Source organism: Amblyomma maculatum, unplaced genomic scaffold (assembly GCF_055883805.1).
Source record: "Amblyomma maculatum isolate TAMU_Amacu unplaced genomic scaffold, ASM5588380v1 scaffold_23, whole genome shotgun sequence".
Lineage (NCBI taxonomy): Eukaryota > Metazoa > Arthropoda > Arachnida > Ixodida > Ixodidae > Amblyomma > Amblyomma maculatum.
Window position 1 is genome coordinate 1,111,065 of NW_028146748.1, and position 19,711 is coordinate 1,130,775.

General features: G+C 47.5%; 1 protein-coding gene across 1 annotated transcript in view; it reads left to right on the top strand.

Annotated features, from left to right (window-relative positions):
• The window catches only part of LOC146171060 (uncharacterized), a 74,145-nt gene that overhangs the window by 20,933 nt on the left and 33,501 nt on the right, over nucleotides 1–19,711 (top strand). Inside the window, exons 2-3 of the mRNA XM_084586527.1 lie at nucleotides 6,857–6,960; nucleotides 7,006–7,322. Of these exons, the coding sequence (XP_084442653.1) occupies nucleotides 6,857–6,960; nucleotides 7,006–7,322 (421 nt within the window). The remainder of the gene's footprint in view (nucleotides 1–6,856; nucleotides 6,961–7,005; nucleotides 7,323–19,711) is intronic.

A 19,711-nucleotide genomic window follows, 5' to 3' on the forward strand; every position in this document is an offset into this window, starting at 1 on the left:
GAGTTTATTATACTGTCTCACTGCTCACACGACATATTCCTGGGCTACGATTTCCTTTCCACTCATCGTGCCGTTATTGTCTGCGCCCGCGCGGAAGATTCCTTTTCACCTCTTTGTGATACCGTCTTGTATGACGCCCCTACCCGGTCTGCAAAACTCCTTGTCGCCAATGACACAGACATTCCTTCCTTTTCTGCTGCCCTCGTTCGACTCTCCTGTGAAAGCGCTACTGCTTCGACTGTCTTCTTCACACCTTCCGACGCCGCTTCACGCCATCCCTGCCTCCTGCTTCCATTTTCTGTTCTCAAGTTCGAAGATGGCCTTAGTGCAATGTACGTCTCAAATCCATTTTCGTGCCCGTCCGTCCTGCTACGCGGCGAGTGTCTTGGTCGTATTGAAGAACTTGATCCCGCGCTTGTAAATACTCTTCCTGCCACGCCTACTTCATTAGACGTTAATGTTCTTAGCTCTTGCGATATAGCGACCGCTTCGATGCCACCCGATGTTCTTCAACAAGCTATTGACGCAGATCTTCCACCCGCACAACGCGATCAACTCGCTGCTCTTCTACAGAACTTCACTTCTGCCTTCGACCTTCCTCACACTGCTCTGGGTCGCGCGTATGTCATTACGCACGCAATCGACACTAGTACAAACGCTCCTTTACGACAGCGTCCTTATCGCGTGTCGGCCTCCGAGCGCCAAGTCATTGCTGACAACGTGGACGACATGCTTCGCCGGGGCGTCATACAGCCATCTAACAATCCATGGGCTTCTCCGGTTGTTTCGGTGATCAAGAAAGATGGTTCCATCCGGTTTTGCGTCGATTACCGTAGGCTTAACAAAATCCCGCGCAAAGATGTCTATCCTCTGCCGCGAATCGACGACGCCTTGGACTGTTTACAGGGAGCCGAGTATTTCTTCTCTTTGGATTTGCACTCTGGCTGCTGGCAGGTACCGATGGCTGATGATGACCGCTCGAAAACTGCCTTTATAACACCGGACGGCTTATACGAGTTCAACGTTATGCCGTTTGGCCTCTGCAATGCCCCAGCTACTTTCGAGCGCCTGATGGACACTGTTCTTTGTTCATTGAAGTGGTAGACCTCTCTTTGTTACCTGGATGACATCGCAGTTTTTCTACCGACCTTTCTTCTCACCTTCTCCGCCTAAAGCATGTCCTCACAAGTCTCGCCGATGCTGGGCTTCAGTTGAATTTGAAGAAGTACCACTTTGCTGCTCTAAAACTCACAATTTTATGCCACCTAGTCTCTAAGAACGGCATTCTTCCCGACCCCACCAAACTTCGCGCAGTTGCAGAGTTTCCGAAGCAAACCTCCCTGAAGCAGCTCCGGAGCTTTATCGGCCTCTGCTCCTACTTTCGATGTTTCATCTTGAACTTCGCCTCTATCATCGCTCCTCTGACCCAGCTCCTTGCCGGCAGCTCTTTCCACCTGGCCTCCAGCCTGCGCTAAACCCTTCGACACTTTACGCCGCCTTTTGGTTTTGCCTCCCATTCTACGCCACTTTGATCCGACTGCGCCTACGGAGATCCACACTGATGCCAGCGGTATTGGGCTTGGGGCCGTCCTTACCCAACGTAAGCCTGGTTACAGCGAGTATGTTGTGGCATACGCCAGGCGAACATTGACGAAAGCAGAATATAATTATTCAGTCAAAGAAAGGGAATGTTTGGCCATTATTTGGGCCATCGTAAAATTTCGTCCCTATGTGTATGGCCGACCGTTTTACGTTGTGACCGATCACCACGCTTTGTGCTGGCTTGCCTCTATGAAAGACCCATCCGGTCGCCTTGCTCGCTGGGCTCTCCGTCTCCAGGAGTATGACATTCATGTCATTTATCGATCAGGCCTGAAGCATACGGATACGGATGCTCTTTCCCGCTCACCATTGCCTAGAGATACTTCGTCTGACCACGTCTGTGCTACGATTTGTCGACTCTTGCCACTATCGACATGGCTACCGAGCAGCGGAATGAACCCTGGATCAGTGCACTTTTGGATTTTCTCTGAAGTCCTACTCCCGGTAATTCATCCAAAGCGCTCGTCCGCCAAGCCCACCACTTCTCCATTGGTGACGGGCTTATCTATCGCCGCAATTATTTGCTTGATGGACGGAAGTGGCTTCTAGTCATCCCGAGTCATCTCCGTGCCGACATTTGTGCTGCGTACCATGGTGACCCACAATGTGCTCACGGTGGCGTATTGAAAACCTACACGCGCCTACGTCTGCGATTTTACTGGCGTGGAATGTACCGCTTTGTACGACATTTTGCGCGCTTGCGAAACTTGTCAACGCCGAAAAACTCCTCAGAAGTCCCCTGTTTCGTTCCAGCCGTTACCCTGCCCTGCTAGTCCGTTTGACCGGGTTGGCATAGATCTCTATGGCCCTCTTCCTAATACTCCTGCTGGAGACCGGTGGATTATCGTGGCAGTAGACCACCTTACTCGCTACACTGAAACATCACCGTTACCCTCTGCCTCCGCAAGAGACGCTGCTTTGTTCCTTCTCAACAACTTGATTCTTCGCCACGGGACTCCGAAGGAACTGCTCAGTGACCGCGAACACGTTTTCTTGTCCGACGCTCTCGAGGCCCTACTGAAAGAATGCCGCAACATTCATCGCACCGCTACTTTTTACCACCCTCAGACGAACGGCTTGACAGAACGCTTCAACCGTACTCTGAGTGACATGCTGGCCATCTACGTCAACGACGCTCATTCCAACTCGGACCACTTTCCTCCCTTCGTAGCCTACACGTACAACACTGCGATACAGACCGCCACTGGATTCTCTTCCTTCTTTCTTCTTTACGGGCGTGAGCCAACCTGCACAATGGACGCGCTTTTTCCCTACCGCCCTGATGTTTCTGAATCGACGCCACTCTCGGACGCCGCCCAGTACGCAGAACAATGCCGTCAGCTCTCTCTTTCGCTTACAAAGGAAAACCAGTGGCAACAAAAACACCATCGTGACACTGGTGGCGCCTTCATATGCACCCAACTCCCTGGTGTGGCTCTGGGTTCCTGCCACAACCGCCGGCCTTTCAAAGAAGCTTCTTGCTCGGTATTACGGTTCATATCGAGTCTTCAAAAAAGATCTTCTGTCAGCTACGTAGTTGAGTCCGTTACGATCTCTGCGGACTTGCGTCGCCGTGGACGCGAACTAGTTCATGTGGACCGAATCAAGCCCTACTACGATCCATCTGTCCTTTCGGTTCCATGAGTCGCCAGGATGGCTCCTTCTGTGCTCGGGGGGAAACTGCAGTGTGGTAATCTTCATCGGTATAGCCACAGACATGCATCGCGTGCTGCCGCTCTCAAGGACGAAGAAGTTGGTCGTTGTCTGTGTTATTCGTTACGCCTTACGCCCCGCTGCGAGTTCATCCCGAGCAGCTGGATCCATCTGTGTTGACAGAATAAACACGCCCTTACGATTTATATATATATATATATATATATATATATATATATATATATATATATATATATATATATATATATATATATATATACATACGGGGGTCTCGGTTCTGGCAGTCTTGAAGCCATAGGTAGCGTAAGAGGGTTCTAGCACAGCTGTCGCCCTCGCTCTTGATCACGTTCTACGTGACGCTGGCGGTAACAAAGGACGTTCCACGTTCGCCGCTATGGCTGAGGGTGGCGCTAGTGAACACTTTCAAATTTCGTATGCAGACAACATAAATACCCAGGCAAGTAGCAGGGGGGACAGCGGCCGATGTAGCTCAGTTGGAAGAGCACCGGACGCGATATTCGGAGGTCGTGGGTTCGGTTCCCACCATCGGCACGTTGTTTTTTCTTCTACTTTGTGTTTAATTATCTTTCCCCTAAACAGATTACATTACTAATTTCTGTGCTTATCGAAGTAAACATTAAAAAAATAATAAAAAAAAGACATAGAGTACCATCTCCTCCGCTTTCCTTGGCCTCGACGACTGTTGGCTTCTTTCCTTCATATATATATATATATATATATATATATCAGTTCCTTTCAGTCGTTCAGTCGTGTCCGACTCTTCGTGACCCTATGGACCATGTCACGCCACGCTTTCCGGTCTCTCACTATCTTCCTAACATCACATACCTCTTCTCCGGCGACCCTCAACCTTTTCCAAATCAAATCTTTCTCCAGCGACTCCTCTCTTCTCATCAGATGACCAAAGTAGCTGAGCTTTAACTTTAGAATTTATATATATATATAGGGCGAAGGCCTTGCCCATATTTCTCCAATTAACCCGGTTCTATGCTAGCTGCATCCACTTGACATCTGCGAACTTCTTAGCCTCATCCGCCCCCCTAACTTTCTGCCGCCCCCTGCTACGCTTTCCTACCATTGGAATTCAGTTTGTTACCTTAAGCGACCATCAGTTATCCTCTTTTCGCACTACATGTCCTGCCCATGCCTATTTCTTCCTTATTTAGACTAGAATGTCAGTAACTTGAGTTATTTCTCTGACCCATTCTGCACGCTTCCTATTTCTTAATGTTACCCCCACCATTTTTCTTTCCATAGCCCTGTGAGTTGTCCTCAACTTAAGTAGAACCCTCTTGGTTAGCCTCCACGTTTCAGCCCCATAGGTGAGTACAGGTAAGATGCAACTGTTGTATATTTTCCTCTTGAACGATACCGGTAAGCTGCTAGTCGTAATCTGCGAGCGCTTACCAAATGCGCTCCATCGCAATCTTATTCTTCTTGTTATTTCCTTTTCATGGTCCGGATCTGTGGTTACTACTTGTCCTAAGTATACATATTCGCTACTACTTCCAGTGCTTCGCTACCTAACGCAAACTGCTGTTCCTTCCCGAGGCTGTTGAACATTACCTTAATCTTCTACATAATGAGTTTTAAGCCTACCTTTCCATTTTTCCTGTCTAGGTCATAAATCATTATTTGCAGTTCATCCCCCGAGTTACTGAGCAAGGCAATGTCATCAGCAAATCGCAAATTACTGAGGTATACATATATATATATATATATATATATATATATATATATATATATATATATATATATATATATATATATATATATATAACCGTGGTCCCCCAAAGACCAACGCAGATTTTTGAGAGTTTACCCAAAAGAAATTCAACGTATCGCAGCAGGCTTATTGCTTAGACAGGCGTAGACCTGTGTGCAGCCGATAATAACGCCAAAACAAAGGATCATGCCAAGATCCCAGGCAGCGGGGGTTGATGGCCCAAATCATGTTGACATCTCATATCTGAAAACGGACAGCGGAATGCTACTCGTGGACGTCCGGTGTGCTGTCGACAAATCCGATGTGGCCGGGTATGCTGTCATGACGAAGGAAACCTTTCTTCGTCGCCGCCCTAGCTACTTCGCCCGCCACACACGCTTTCTAACTGTCGGCTGCGCGGTTCCGCCTCGTTACCAGTAGTGACTTGGAAGCCGCTATAGTTAAGGAAAAAGCGCAGAACACGTTATGTGCCTCCGCCCAGACAGCGCACTCGGCCGCACACACCTGTAAGTTCATCGCATCGCACAGCCGTCGTAGTACATACTTCTCGAGTAGCAATGCGTCTAACATCTCACCCGGCACGTTAAATGATCTTCGTCCTTCGCCGATGATTGCGTCTGGGCGCCGCCGCTACCGTCTCATGAGAACGCCGCATAGATCGCCGCTATTTTTCCTAACGAGTTTGTGAATGGCTCTCTCGGCTCACAACCAACGCTCATATGTTCACAACCAACGCTCATGTGTTCAAGTCGTAAATAGTAGCCGTCGATGACGTAACAAAACACTACTTTCGCCGTGTCGCCGCTGGTCAGTACGGTGATTGTGAGTGTGACTGTTATTCAACAAGGTTGACGACTGGACGAGTTGGTAACGGTTCATATTAAACCATCCAAAGGACGAGACACAGGGAAGAAGAGAACAGGACAAGGACTGTTATTGTGAGTGTGAGCCGTCGGTAATTTGGTCCTTTTAGTCCTTAGGAATATAGAGAAAGGCCTCGCGTAATGTAACCTAGCGAAGCACAGGATTTTGACGCCTGTGATGGGAAGGAGGGCTGCGACAGTGCAGTTGTGTGTGTCCCTCGTCCTTTTGTCCTTGTCTACCAGTGCAGTGACACAATACTGCGACATGCACTCTTTGTTTGTCAGAGCTGCGCCTCCCAGTATTCTTTACATGACTTTACTCAGTGGATGAAACTACTGAACCTTGTCAAAACTGCCACAGAATATCCTATGGCTCCAAAATTTACGACAAAATTACGACAAAGTTTACAACAAGTACTCCAATCTAGTACTGGAGACTTTCTGTAGCACTTCTCTGTGGTGTGTAGTTCTGTAGTACTTTTCGGTTGCCAGTACAGAAACTTTTGATGTTACTTCATAAATTCCTGTTGTTACAGCAAGATGGCAAATACAGCACAGACAAAAAATATTTTTTTTCCGAATGGGTGTGATGCATCTACGCGGCACACTATATAATTGCGGCTTTAGTAGTCGACAAGAATTCTTAATTATGTTGTTTCTGTTCCCAGAGCCGTCTTTTGTTTTTAATTTCTAGTTAAACTGATTAGCTCGCGGGAGGATTTGGCAGTGATAGAGGTTGCCACTTTAGAACCAAGCGGAGCAATATATAATCCTGTAGCAATAATATTGACACATTGCGTTTCTTTGTTTCTTTTTGGATACTGGGGCCTGATGTGGTTTTCTAATGAACAGTTTTTGTACACTAACGCCGGAGTAACTTTCCGGTATATGTAAAGTAAAAAAAAAAATAATTTTCAATGGCTAGTAGACTAAATCGCTCTGATTTTTAACGTGTGCGCTTACCCTGTAGGAGCGAAGACTGGCGCTAAGACTGGTGCGAAGAAAGCCAGCTCTGATGAAGGAAAAAAAGGAAAAACCTCGTCCAAGGCGACCTCAAAAGTTCCACCGAAAATGGCGGGGAAGGAGGCCCCAATGGCTCCGCACAATATTCCGACCAAGAAGGCTACTCGGGCAGCGGTGGCCAAGTCTGATCCGAAGGCTTCTTCACCAGCAAGCGCCAAGTCGTCTTCGAAGCCAGTCTCGGTATCTTCCTCTGAGTCGGGCTCACCCGAGTCTGGCAGCGAAACTGGAAGCTCCAAGAAGGAGAGTGGCGAGGACGCAGGCAGTGCGGAGGAAGAGAAGCCGAAGAAGGGGAAGAAGGACGCACAGGAAGCTAAAGAACAAGGAGGAGAGGAAAAAGAGGAAGAAGAAGAGGAGGAGGAAGAGGAAGAGGCCATCTACATGAGCACCACCGAGTTTGAGGCCTACATAGCACGGTGAGAGCGTAGCTGTTTAGCCGGATCTTTGCTCGTGCTTGAACGTAAGTGAGTGAATGCTGGCGTATCGATGGAAATTTTTTATCATGTTATAAGCACACCCACTGTGGTTTACATTAGCTCGAAGCATTTAAAATATAAAGAGCCGAAGGAATCTCGACGCAGTAAGCGGCTTTCATTAGCAATATGGGACAATCAGATGCAACCCGATCTACTTTGAAGCGCCATGGAGAGTGGTCTAATACACACACACACACACACACACACACACACACACACACACACACACACACACACACACACACACACACACACACACACACACACACACACACACACACACACACACACACACACACACACACACGCACACGCACACGCACGCACACACACACACACACACACACACACACACACACACACACACACACACACACACACACACACACACACACACACACTATTCTGCTCGAACAATAAAATGCAGCGTGCAACGATTTCTTTGTTGCATTAAAAACGTAATGGAAAAGAAATGTACCTGTGCACGGCTTATGAGGCCCCTAATTATTAAATGAGTGGAAGCTTGAAAAGTTCATTTCGTACTCCGGTGTGATTCTTATAAGAGGTGTAATATAGCAAATAAGGTAGTAATTATTCATTGGCAGACTAAGACGCAAACGCGCAGTGGTGGAACAAGACAAACAGATCGCACAACAGCAGGTGCCAACGAGAGTTCCCGCCGCGGATGCGCTCGCCACGAAGAAACGGGCGATACAACAACAACAACACGAGGGCGGTTTCGAGAGCCAGGTTCCAGCGTAAGACAATGCTGTGCGCCATCCAAAGTTCCATTAAAACTCTACACGCAACAGTCCTCGGGCTAGCAAACAGGACCCCTAACGTCGAAGGAAACATGTAGACAACAATAAATCACTCTGTATTCACGCAACACGGACCCGTACCGGTGAGCAGTGATGCGGGATCGAGCCACCATCAAGGGCAGCCGAACAACTCGCTTCGACATCAACATGGCCAACGATAATCAAGGAATAGTAATATGACAGTGGAACTGCCATAGCATCGCCGGCAAAAAGGCGGTTCTACAGCAACACATCACGCACGCAACACGTAAACCGGACCTAATTTTATTCCAAGTAACATGCACCAATGCGACTAACCTTAACTGGATGCAAAAAAGACGACAGCAAAATATAGGGGAGGGGTGTATGCACCCTCGTTAGGAAGCGTCTCACATTCGTTGAACACGAACTAAGCGGCGTCCAGATGGAACACGCTCTCACCGAACTGATACCCACCAAGGGAAACAAAGCATAGTCATAATGAACGTATACAGCAGCCCGTCGAAACACCGCCAACGCTACCGTGTGCTGTATCAGAAGGCGCTCAAGATTGCCGGGTCCCGGATGCTGATTGCAGGGGGCGATCTCAATGCGGCCGACACGGCATGGGGTTAGAGATACAGCACGACACCAGGGAAGACAACTCGGGCAAGATGCGCAGGAACTCGAGTTCACGTTACTTACGGACCCGGCGCACCCGACAAGAATCGGTAACTCCATTACCAGAAACACGCCACCGACCTGACGGTCGTCCGAAATACCGGGGCTACGGCGACCACGTGGAAAAAAACATCGACCGAGCTGGGGAGCGACCACATGATTGCCGAAATACACGTCCAGACGCCGGACAAGACGTAGGGCAATAATCGAAAATTCCAATGGACCGACTGGGAAGATTTGAAAGCAACTAGACCAAAAACAGTCTTCAGGAGGTGATATGATCACGGACATCGAAACCTGGACCCTCTCGCTGATTGCAGACGCCAAAGCGTCAAACAAGACCACCGAAACCGATGTTGAAACTGACTAGATGGACAGTCGCTTCGCGCATCTCATCAAGGCGAAGAATTTGATCCTGGCCAGGTCGAAGGGAGCGAGACTCCATCTGAGACTCAGAAAGAAAATAGCGGAGATCAACAGCAACATCGAGGAGCGCTGCCGAATGCTCAATCGCCAGCAATGAGATGAGTTATGCAATGCAATCGACGGCCAATTACACAACGGGAAATCGTGGACCTTGCTTAGGTATCTGTTGGACGAAACCAAGACCAAGTCCCACCAGAGGAACTGCCTCGCACGTCTATTACACAGGGAGCTCGAGAAGTACGGTGAAGATGCAGCGACCGTCCGGTTACGAGCGAAGTACTTACCGCACACTTTGACCGCACAACAAGGCCCATATGAGGGGATCCGAATGTAGAATTGGATAAGGACTCCAGTGCAGGAGAGATCAGGATGGCGCTGCACAACCTCCACAGAAGGTCAGCGCCAGGTCCCGAAGGGGTGTCCAATCGCGCCCTGAAGAATCTCGACGACAAATCCGTAGAACAGTTAACGGCATTCATCAATGACTACTGGCAGCGCGGCACCCTCCCGAAACAATGGAAAACCGCGAGAATTATACTAATCCCGAAACCCGGAAAAGCACCGAGCCTCAAAAACCTTCGCCCCATATCGCTAACGTCGTGCGTTGGCAAAACTACAGAGCACGCACTGCTTACCGCTGGCAAGCGCACTTAGAACACAAAGGGGCATATCCACGATCCATAGGATTCCGCCCACAATTTTCCACGCAGGACGCAATGATACAAATGAAGCACAACGTGCTTGACGCCAACACGAGAGGCACCAGAGGCTCGGCCTCGACCTTGAATGCGTGTTAGATAGAATTGAACACTCGGCGATTCTATCACGGCAAGACCTAGGTGTACTCACGTAACACTACGTTAAAGATTTCTTGACAGAGAGGCGAGCTGTTTTAGTGGCAGGTACCTCGAACTAGAAGAGCAAACGTTAATTGGGAAGCACCGGCACGCCACAGGGCTCCGTAATCTCGCCCACACTCTTCAACCTGGTCATGATCGGGCTTGCAGAAAAGCTACAATAACTGAAAGACGTCCATATAAACCGACAATATAAACCTTTGGGTGCACAAAGACAGTAATGGTCCTATTGACACGACACTGCAACTACCAATCGAAACAATACAGGAATACCTTGTGGGTACGGGATTACGATGTTCGCCGAAAAAGCCAGAACTCCTACTCTACCGCCCCACGCAGAGGGGCCGACCACCCGGGAGTGGTCGGAATGCGGCCAAGCGAGAATACGAAGAGATCAGACTACGCACAAGTAACGGAGCAACCATCCCGATAGTGCACACAGTTAGGGTCCTCGACATGATAATGGAAGCCAACGGCGTCAACGGCGAAATGATCCCTAAATTAAAGCACAAGACGGCTAACGCCATGCGAATCCTCAAGAAGGTCACTAGCAGAAGAAACGGAATGAGGGAGGAGAGTCTCATACATTTCATACACTCTTTCGTCATTAGCCTTATTGCGTACGCTGCGGCATTACACAACTGATACAAAGGAGAAGAAGCCATGATCCATGTCCTCATCCGTAGGGTGTACAGGATAGCAATGGGTCTGCCGAGTCCACCAGCATGCACCGTTTGCTCCAGCTAGGGCTTCACAACACGCTTAGTGAAATCGCTGAGACGCAGCGCATTTCACACAACTACAAAGATTAACGGGAAGAACAACATGCCGCCAGATCATGGAAAGTCGCGGCATCCGTTATCATGCAAAAAATTAGAAAGTCGCCGTTCCGGACGCGATCAGACAAACGCTGAGTCGACCCTATTCCACGGAACGTCCCACCCAGAATACAACCGGGGAAGAAGAGTGGCCAGGGCCAGAGCTCTCCTACGCAGCCACGGAGACGACATGGGGACAAGGTTCGTTGACGCCGGGGAATACGCATAACGCTGACGATTCACGGTTGCGATCATCGATTCGTGTGGGAAAACGCGCAAAACTGCAAGTGTAGCGTGCGAACACGCAGGAGAGGCGGAGGAAGCGGCGCTGGCACTCGCCCTCACAGATCCGACATGCACCACGGTTCTCTGCGACTCGCGTCAAACGGTCAAGCTTCGCCAAAGGATGGATCTCACAGAGAGCGGCCCGAGTCCTGAGCAATCGAACAGTCCAGCGGGAGGTAGAATTTCAAACCAGAATTCAGTGGTTCCCAGCGCACATGGGAGAAGTATCGAATACTCATCCCAACCGAAACGAGACGGCTCATGTCAAGGCATGAGAGCCCGCGAACCCCGCCAGCGACCTTCATTCATGGTCCAGCACCAAGGACTGCTTGAACAGCGCAGTTCACTAACCCATTCGCATTCATCATGCAGGTGTCCACGTTCACTGCCAACGCGCTGTTCGCCACACTGCTAGCCCTCTCTCCAGCTACTGCTCAGCCTGTGGCCTCGCGCTACAGTGATTGCGCCGCCCTGTCCTCTTATCCACCCGGAACCGAAGCTACGTCATGTCCGACGGAGCCCGTGCCAGAATACCGTTTCCCGGACGACAACTGGAAAGCCTCATCACCACTGACATCAGCAGCCGATACAATAGAGGATCAGCCTTCTGTGCTTCTCTGTGGGTTCAGTGGCTACGCTCCCGCGCAGTTCACTAACCCGTTCGCATTCATCATGCAGGCTGGTGCCCAGTATTTTTTGCTTACAAAACGATCTAGTAACTACTTCCTCATGCAGCTGCCGAGCCCACAGTGTTGCGTTTGCATTGAGCGTTGTAATGTTGTGCGCGCCTTACTACTTTTAGCAGGCGACATTGAATCTAATCCAGCTCCTCACGTCACCGAAGCGGTGCTTGCCGAATTAACAAATCTATCCGCCGGTCAGACTAAGCTAATTTCTGAAATACTGGACGTAAGAACCAGATCATCCCAGCTGACAATTTTATAGCTATATAGTCTGTCTAAGCGCATAGCCGATCTGGAGGGCCATATACTAGCCTTCTCGACGTTGCAGAGTGAATTGAACACAATTAAAGCTGAAAAGGCTGCAATGGCCTCCAAGATTGACCTCTTGGAGGCACGGATTGATGACGCAGAAAATCGCTCACTTCGTAATAACCTATTATATTATGGTATTCCCGATACTAAGCGGTCCAAAAATTACGCAGACTCTGAAGAAATGGTTATCCAACATTGTCTCGCGAACAATAGCTTGACGGTCAGTCCAGAGAGCATTGAACGCACTCATCGCCTTGGGCGTTACTGACCTAAACACACTCGTCCAATCATTGTCAAGTTTAATTCACACATAATTAAAAGCTCAATACTCTCGAATGGCCGTAAATTTCAAGACACCAACTTTAGCGTCGGTGATGATTTCTCAAAGGAAGTCCTACACGCTCGCAAGCAGCTAATTGCGTTTGCTAATGAAAACTCTGCGAAATTCGCTTTAAGCTACAAGACTTTGCACATCGGTTCAAGAAGCTACATGTTTGACGAAAACTCGCAAACAGTACAAGAAATAGCTGCCACCCATTCTCAGTGAGCAGCTGCCATCCAGTCTCAGTCTGATTAGTAATCATTCCGCCATGCACCCGTTTCCGCCGAACACGCGCCGAACACCCATTTCAATAATCGTCCCGTATCAGCATCTCCGTTTCCTTCATATACACTAACATTCGCAGTTTTCTTTCCAAACGGGAGCTTGTTTCTAGTCTCGTTTCATCATGTGTTCAGCCGATTACTTATCTGCCTGAAATCAGCGATCACGAAGTTATTCATGCTGACAGTGTCCTCAAACCAACGCGCCGACGGAAATTCAATAAACTATTCGCCTTTATGACAAAGGATGTTATGACATCATTAATAATGAACTGAATGCGTTTTTTCCAGTTTTTGCATCACGTTTTCATTCCCAGTCTATTCAAGAAAATTGGTCGTTGTTCAAAAATAAACTAGCAATTCTAACCAATCAGTTCATACCCCTCTTCAGTTTTCAGGAGAATTGTCATAAGCTGTGGTTCAATAAAACACTTAAGCGTTTAGAAAACAAGAAGCGTTTTTACCGTTCAGCCAGGTTTCAGGATACGAATTGCGCATGGGCAAAATATTACGAGGCCGAAAAATCACATCTCTCCGCTATTCGTTACGTCAAACACACGTTCATCTACTCAGACTTACCCAATCTGTTAAAAAGCAACCCGAGAAAATTTTGGCAAGTCATAATAAACCCACATCATGCAACGGAGATAACGCTCTCAGATGAGTCAGGTGCAGTCTTCACTGAAGCCGAGTGTGCCACCATCTTCAACGCTGCCTTTGCATCTGTATTTATTAACGAGACTGAAATGCCTTTTTCGATGCTACATTCACAAACAGGTTGTGCCATGCCACCAGTCATTTTCTTGTCATCAGGTATTTCGTCCTTAATAGAAACTATGAAACTTTCATCTTCATCCGGTATTGACAATATTAACTCGAAGCTCCTAAAGAATACCAGGGATATTTCTGTCGAATTTTTATGCTTACTTTTCTCGCAGTCACTCTCATGGGGACGACTGCCAGACAACTGGAAAAGTGGTAAGGTCTTTTCAGTCTTCAAATCAGGCAAAAAATGTCACCGCTAAATTACCGACCAATTTCTCTTACAAGCGTACACTACAAACTCATGGAACACGTCATTTACACAAACATCATGAGCTTCCTCAACTCTAAAAACTTTGTTCATCCGTCACAACACGGTTTTAGAAAAGGCCACTCATGTGAAAGACAGCTTGCCATTTTTCTTCATGATTTGCGTGGTAATCTTGACACTAACCTGCAGACCGATGCCATCTTCCTAGATTATGCAAAAGCGTTCGACTAGGTACCACACAAACGGTTACTACTAAAACTGTCATACTTGAACTTGCCTACCGATATTTTAAAATGGATAGAAGAATTCATCACTAATCGCACGCAGTTTGTTACTATTAACGATCACAATTCTAACCCCATTCCTTCAACATCTGGTGTCCCTCAAGGCTCTGTACTCGGCCCCCTTCTCTTCTTAATCTGTATTAATTACTTAGCAGACAACAATTCTAAAATCCGCATGTTTGCAGATGACTGCGTCATTTACCGCTCAGTTACTACTATTATTCATCAAACTTCTCTCCAGGACGACCTTAACCGCATTCAGGAATTGTGTGACGTTTGGTTAATGGACCTTAACCGACATAAATGTAAACGAATGTCTTTTCACCGCCGCCATAATCAACTTGATTTCCCATACGTAAGGTGCAGCGGTGGCGTAGCGGTAGAACATCCGCCTCGCGTGCAAGAGGACCGGGGTTCAAATCCCGGTGCCCCGCAATTCTCCACCGGATGAAAAAAAGAAAAAAAAAAATCCGTGTGTCGATGGAATTGCATACACAGGTTTGGGGTGCGACCTGATGCCGGTGAACACCTCCGGCAACGTACTCCCTCACCAGAACAGGAGTTGGCCACCCTGGTGCAGTAATTGGCCACAACCTCCTATGATAAGCTCCATAAAACCCCGGCCCTCAGTCACCAGCGGCTGCGGAACAACTGGCCACGGCGGCGGTCAGACCTGTGACGCAGCAGGGGGTGCTAAGAAAGCCTGGCTCCGCTGGACAGGCCGCCATTGGAAACTGACCCTGGCAACGTTTATGCTAGAACCCTAGCTAGTGAAGCTACTTTAGCAGTGCTGTTAGAGGAACTAGAGGGCATGAAATGGGATGTCTTAGGGCTTAGTGAGGTTAGGAGGCCGAATAAGGCATATACTGTCCTGAAGGATGGGCATGTACTGTGTTATCGAGGTTTACCAGAAAGGCGACAACTAGGAGTAGGTTTCCTTGTCAATAAGAATATAGCGGGTAATATAGATGAATTCTATAGTATTAATGAGAGGGTTGCAGGCATCGTAATTAGGCTCAATAAGCGGTATAAACTGAAGGTTGCACAGGCCTATGCACCTACATGTAGTTATGATGACCAGGAAGTTGAAAGCTTCTATGAAGATGTAGAATCGGCAATGCGAAAAGTAAAGACACAGTATACTTTACTAATGGGCGACTTCAATGCCAAGGTAGGGAAAAAACAGGCAGGAGACAAGGCAGTAGGTGACTATGGCATTGGTTCTAGGAAAAGCAGGGGGGAGTTACTAGTTGAGTTTGCAGAGCGCAATAACTTACGAATCATGAATACCTTCTTCAGCAAACGGAAGAACCGGAAATGGACATGGAAAAGTCCTAACGGAGAGACTAAAAATGAAATCGACTTCAAAATGTGTTCAACCCCCGCCATTGTGCAGGATGTAGAGGTAATCGGGAAAGTGCGATGCAGTGACCACAGGATGGTGAGGTCCCGAATTAGCCGAAGTCTGAAGAAGGAACGCAATAGATTAGTAAGAAAGAAACCCATCAACGAATTAGCGGTGAGGGGGAGGGCCGAAGAGTTCAGGATCTCGCTACAGAATAGGTATTCAGCTCTAACTGAGGATGGCGAGATTACCCTAGAGGCAAGGAACAATAATTTCAAAGATATCATTACTGAGTGCGCGGTAGAAGTAGGCGGTAGGATAGTTAGAGAAGATACCGGTAAGCTGTCTAAGGAGACGAAAGATTTGATTAAGAAACGCCAGAGTATGAAAGCTTCCAATCCAGCAGACCAGATTGAATTGGCAGAGATATCAAAGCTAATCTATAAGCGCAAGGTGGCCGATATAAGGAAGTATAACATGGAGAAAATTGAGCATGCTGTAAAGAACGGGGGAAGCCTTAAAGCGGTAAAGAAGAAATTGGGCATAGGCAAAAACCAGTTGTATGCGATAAGGGACAAGGCGGGCAACGTCATCACTAATATGGACAAGATAGTCAAAGTAGCCGAGGAGTTCTACACAGATCTCTACAGTAGCCAAAGTAGTCAGGACCGTAATGAGATTGGCGGTAGGGAAAAACAGTCAGACGTTCCACCAGTGACGAAGGACGAGGTCAAGAAAGCACTAGAAACTATGAAAAGGGGGAAATCAGCTGGAGAGGATCAGGTAACTACAGATTTGCTGAAGGACGGGGGGGATATCGTGCTAGAAAAACTGGCCGCTCTGTATACGCAGTGCTTGCTGTCATCGACGGTACCGGAACCATGGCGCAAGTAGAATGGTGGCGAAGGCTGGGCCCAAAAGCGGTTCAGCGGTACCGCAGCATAGCCACAGGTCGGGGGGCCAACCACTCAGATTAAGAAATTATACTACTAGAAATTAAAAAGTATCAATCAACATAAAAAGAATAGGCATTTTGATAACTTCGCCTGTGAATGAGGTAAGGTATTTTATAAATACATTCTTAATTCTTTTTTAAATCTTGCAACACTCTTCTCGCCCCACCCCCTTGATGTTGCATCGGTCAGGAGGCGCTGCCAGAGGTAACCAAGGCAACGGAGATAACGAAGCTGACGAAGCACGAAACGGTTTCTTATCGCTGTCTGCTACTCGTCTGCTGAGGTGCCGGCCTTGGTGCGCCCGGGAAAGCGTAATTTAGTTCGCAAGTCTTGAAATGTCCCTTTTGCGAAGATTTCGACGTTCTTGCTGGTCGCTGCTCTATCGCCGTTTGGTGAGATTTAGTATCCCCTGCAGCAGTGTTTTTTCGCTTTCGTCCTCTTCGTGGTGAGGGCAGTTCGAAGTCTTTTTTACAGCATTGTATTGCGCTTAGCGTTTTATCTCAACATGAGCCCGCACAAAGTGAGGAAGCGATGCTCTGTGGCACGTTGCGACAGCGTGGACTCAACCATCGGTGTCTTACCGCTTCCCGGCTGACTTTCACCGGTGAGCAGATCTGGAGGTTGCACACACACTCAATGTATGCTCTAATTGTCCTGTGTTAAGCACGTTTGTTGATGCTAAAGCTGTCTGGACTGGTGCAACCTTGAAATTGCCTTGAAAACTGCTGTATACTTTCTGCCGAAGCATTTAAATGTGAAGAGTGATCCCAGTGCTCTATGCTCCACGTATGTTTTGATGCACCTACTAATTCACGGCATTTTTATTTCAACTGCAGCTGCCATAGCTTTGTTTCTATACATGCATGTTTCGTCTTGTGGCAGGCACTTCAAACCTTTTCCATGCCTCGGCTGTGATCATTGAGATGATTAGCCCACTTAAACAGCGCTACTGTTTGTGCTGTCTGCGACATGCATTTTTATTGTTGCGATTTGTTGCTGTATTTTATTGGTTGATGCAATAAACCGTGCAATAAACCGTGTATATGAAAACCATAATTGTTCACTTAGGTACACTTTGTTGCGAACTGGGCACGACTGCCCCGTTGCACCAGTGTTTCTGGACCGCACCTTACTGTGCTGATGGATAAAGTAAATGGCCAAAGTACTTGCATGACTTGCTGCAGCATTTGTATTATGAATGTGCACGCGTAGTCTCCATTTGGAAATATTGCTGCCTTTCAATGTCGCTACCTTTGCCAACCACTTTCATTGGGCTCGAGCAACTGCTTATAAAAAAGGGCGTAAACAACAGAAACTCGGGTTCTTTTAGATGGCAAAGGTTGGCGCGCGCTGAAAGGCAACAACCTTCAAAAGATGCAGGCTCGTCAATGAAACGCGGCGTTTTTTTAAAAAAGAAAAGCTTTATAATTCGCGCCAAAGTGAACGTATGCGTGACGTCATGGCCCCCCAATTTTCATTGGTCGCTGGAGCCCATGAGCCGCCATGTTTTGTACGTATGGGCTTCTATGGACCCTTCGCTACCATAGTACATATACCTTGCCGGAACCATGGAAGAATGCAAACATTATCCTCATTCACAAGAAAGGGGACTCTAAGGACCTTAAAAATTACAGACCAATCAGCTTACTGTCTGTTACGTATAAGGTATTTACTAAGGTAATCGCTAATAGAATCAGGACAACCTTAGACTGCAATCAAGCAAAGGATCAAGCAGGGTTTCGGAAACGGTACTCTATTATCGACCGTATCCATACCATCAATCAGGTGATAGAAAAATGCTCGGAATATAACCAGCCCTTATACATAGCATTCATTGATTAAGAAAAAGCATTTGACTCAGTTGAAACCTCAGCGGTGATGCAGGCATTGCGAAATCAGGGGGTAGACGAGCCGTACGTGAAAGTTCTGGAAGATATATATAGTGGCTGCACAGCGACCATAGTTCTGCATAAAGAAAGTAACAAAATTCCCATAAAGAAAGGTGTTAGGCAAGGAGACACACAATCTCCCCAGTACTATTCACAGCTTGTTTAGAGGAAGTATTCAGAGACTTGGAATGGGAGCAGTTAGGGATAAGGGTAGATGGAGAATACCTCAGTAATCTGCGATTTGCTGATGACATTGCCTTGCTAAGCAACTCGGGGGATGAACTGCAAATAACGATTGATGACCTAGACAGAAAATTAGAAACGTAGGCTTGAGAATCAATATGCAGAAGACTAAGGTAATGTTCAACAGCCTCGGGAAAGAACAGCAGTTTACGTTAGGTAGCAAAATACTGGAAGTAGTAGGCGAATATGTGTACTTAGGACAGGTAGTAACCGCTTATCCGGACGATGAAAAGGAAATAACGAGAAGAATAAGATTGGGATGGAGCGCATTTGGCAAGCACTCGCAGATTATGACTAGCAGCTTACCGGTATCGCTCAAGAGGAAAGTATACAACAGTTGCATCTTGCCTGTACTCACCTATGGGGCTGAAACGTGGAGGCTAACCAAGAGAGTTCTACTTAAGTTGAGGACAACCCAGAGGGCTATGGAACGAAAAATGGTAGGGGTAACGTTAAGAGATAGAAAGCGTGCAGAGTGGGTCAGAGAAATAACTCAAGTTACCGACATTCTAGTGGAAATTAAGGAGAAGAAATGGGCATGGGCAGGACATGTAGTGCGAAGAGAGGATAACCGAAGGTCGCTGAGGGTAACAAACTGGATTCCAAGGGAAGGAAAGCGTAGCAGGGGGCGGCAGAAAGTTAGGTGGGCGGATGAGATTAAGAAGTTCGCAGGGGTCAAGTGGATGCAGCTAGCGCAGAACCGGGTTAAGTGGAGAAATATGGGAGAGGCCTTCGCCCTGCAGTGGGTATAATCAGGCTGAAGATGATGATGATGATGAATTAGTAACGTACCTGTACAGTCTTGTCCATCATATAACTATTTAGGTGTCACATTGTGTAACGACTTGTCCTGGAGTGCACACATCACTAATATTATTGCAACTGCTAATAGAACACTAGGTTTCTTACGACGTCGTCTCCGCCATGCCCCCGATCATGTAAAACTGCTAGCATACGAAACACTTTTCAGATCAAAATTAGAACATGCCTCAACTATTTGGAGCCCCCATCATGCTTACCTTATCAACGCACTTGAAGTACAAAACAGAGCAGCCAGATTCATTCATTCTTCATATTCCTACGACATCAGTTTGTCAGGGTTGAAGATAAATCAGGGTTATCACTCCTCTCAGTT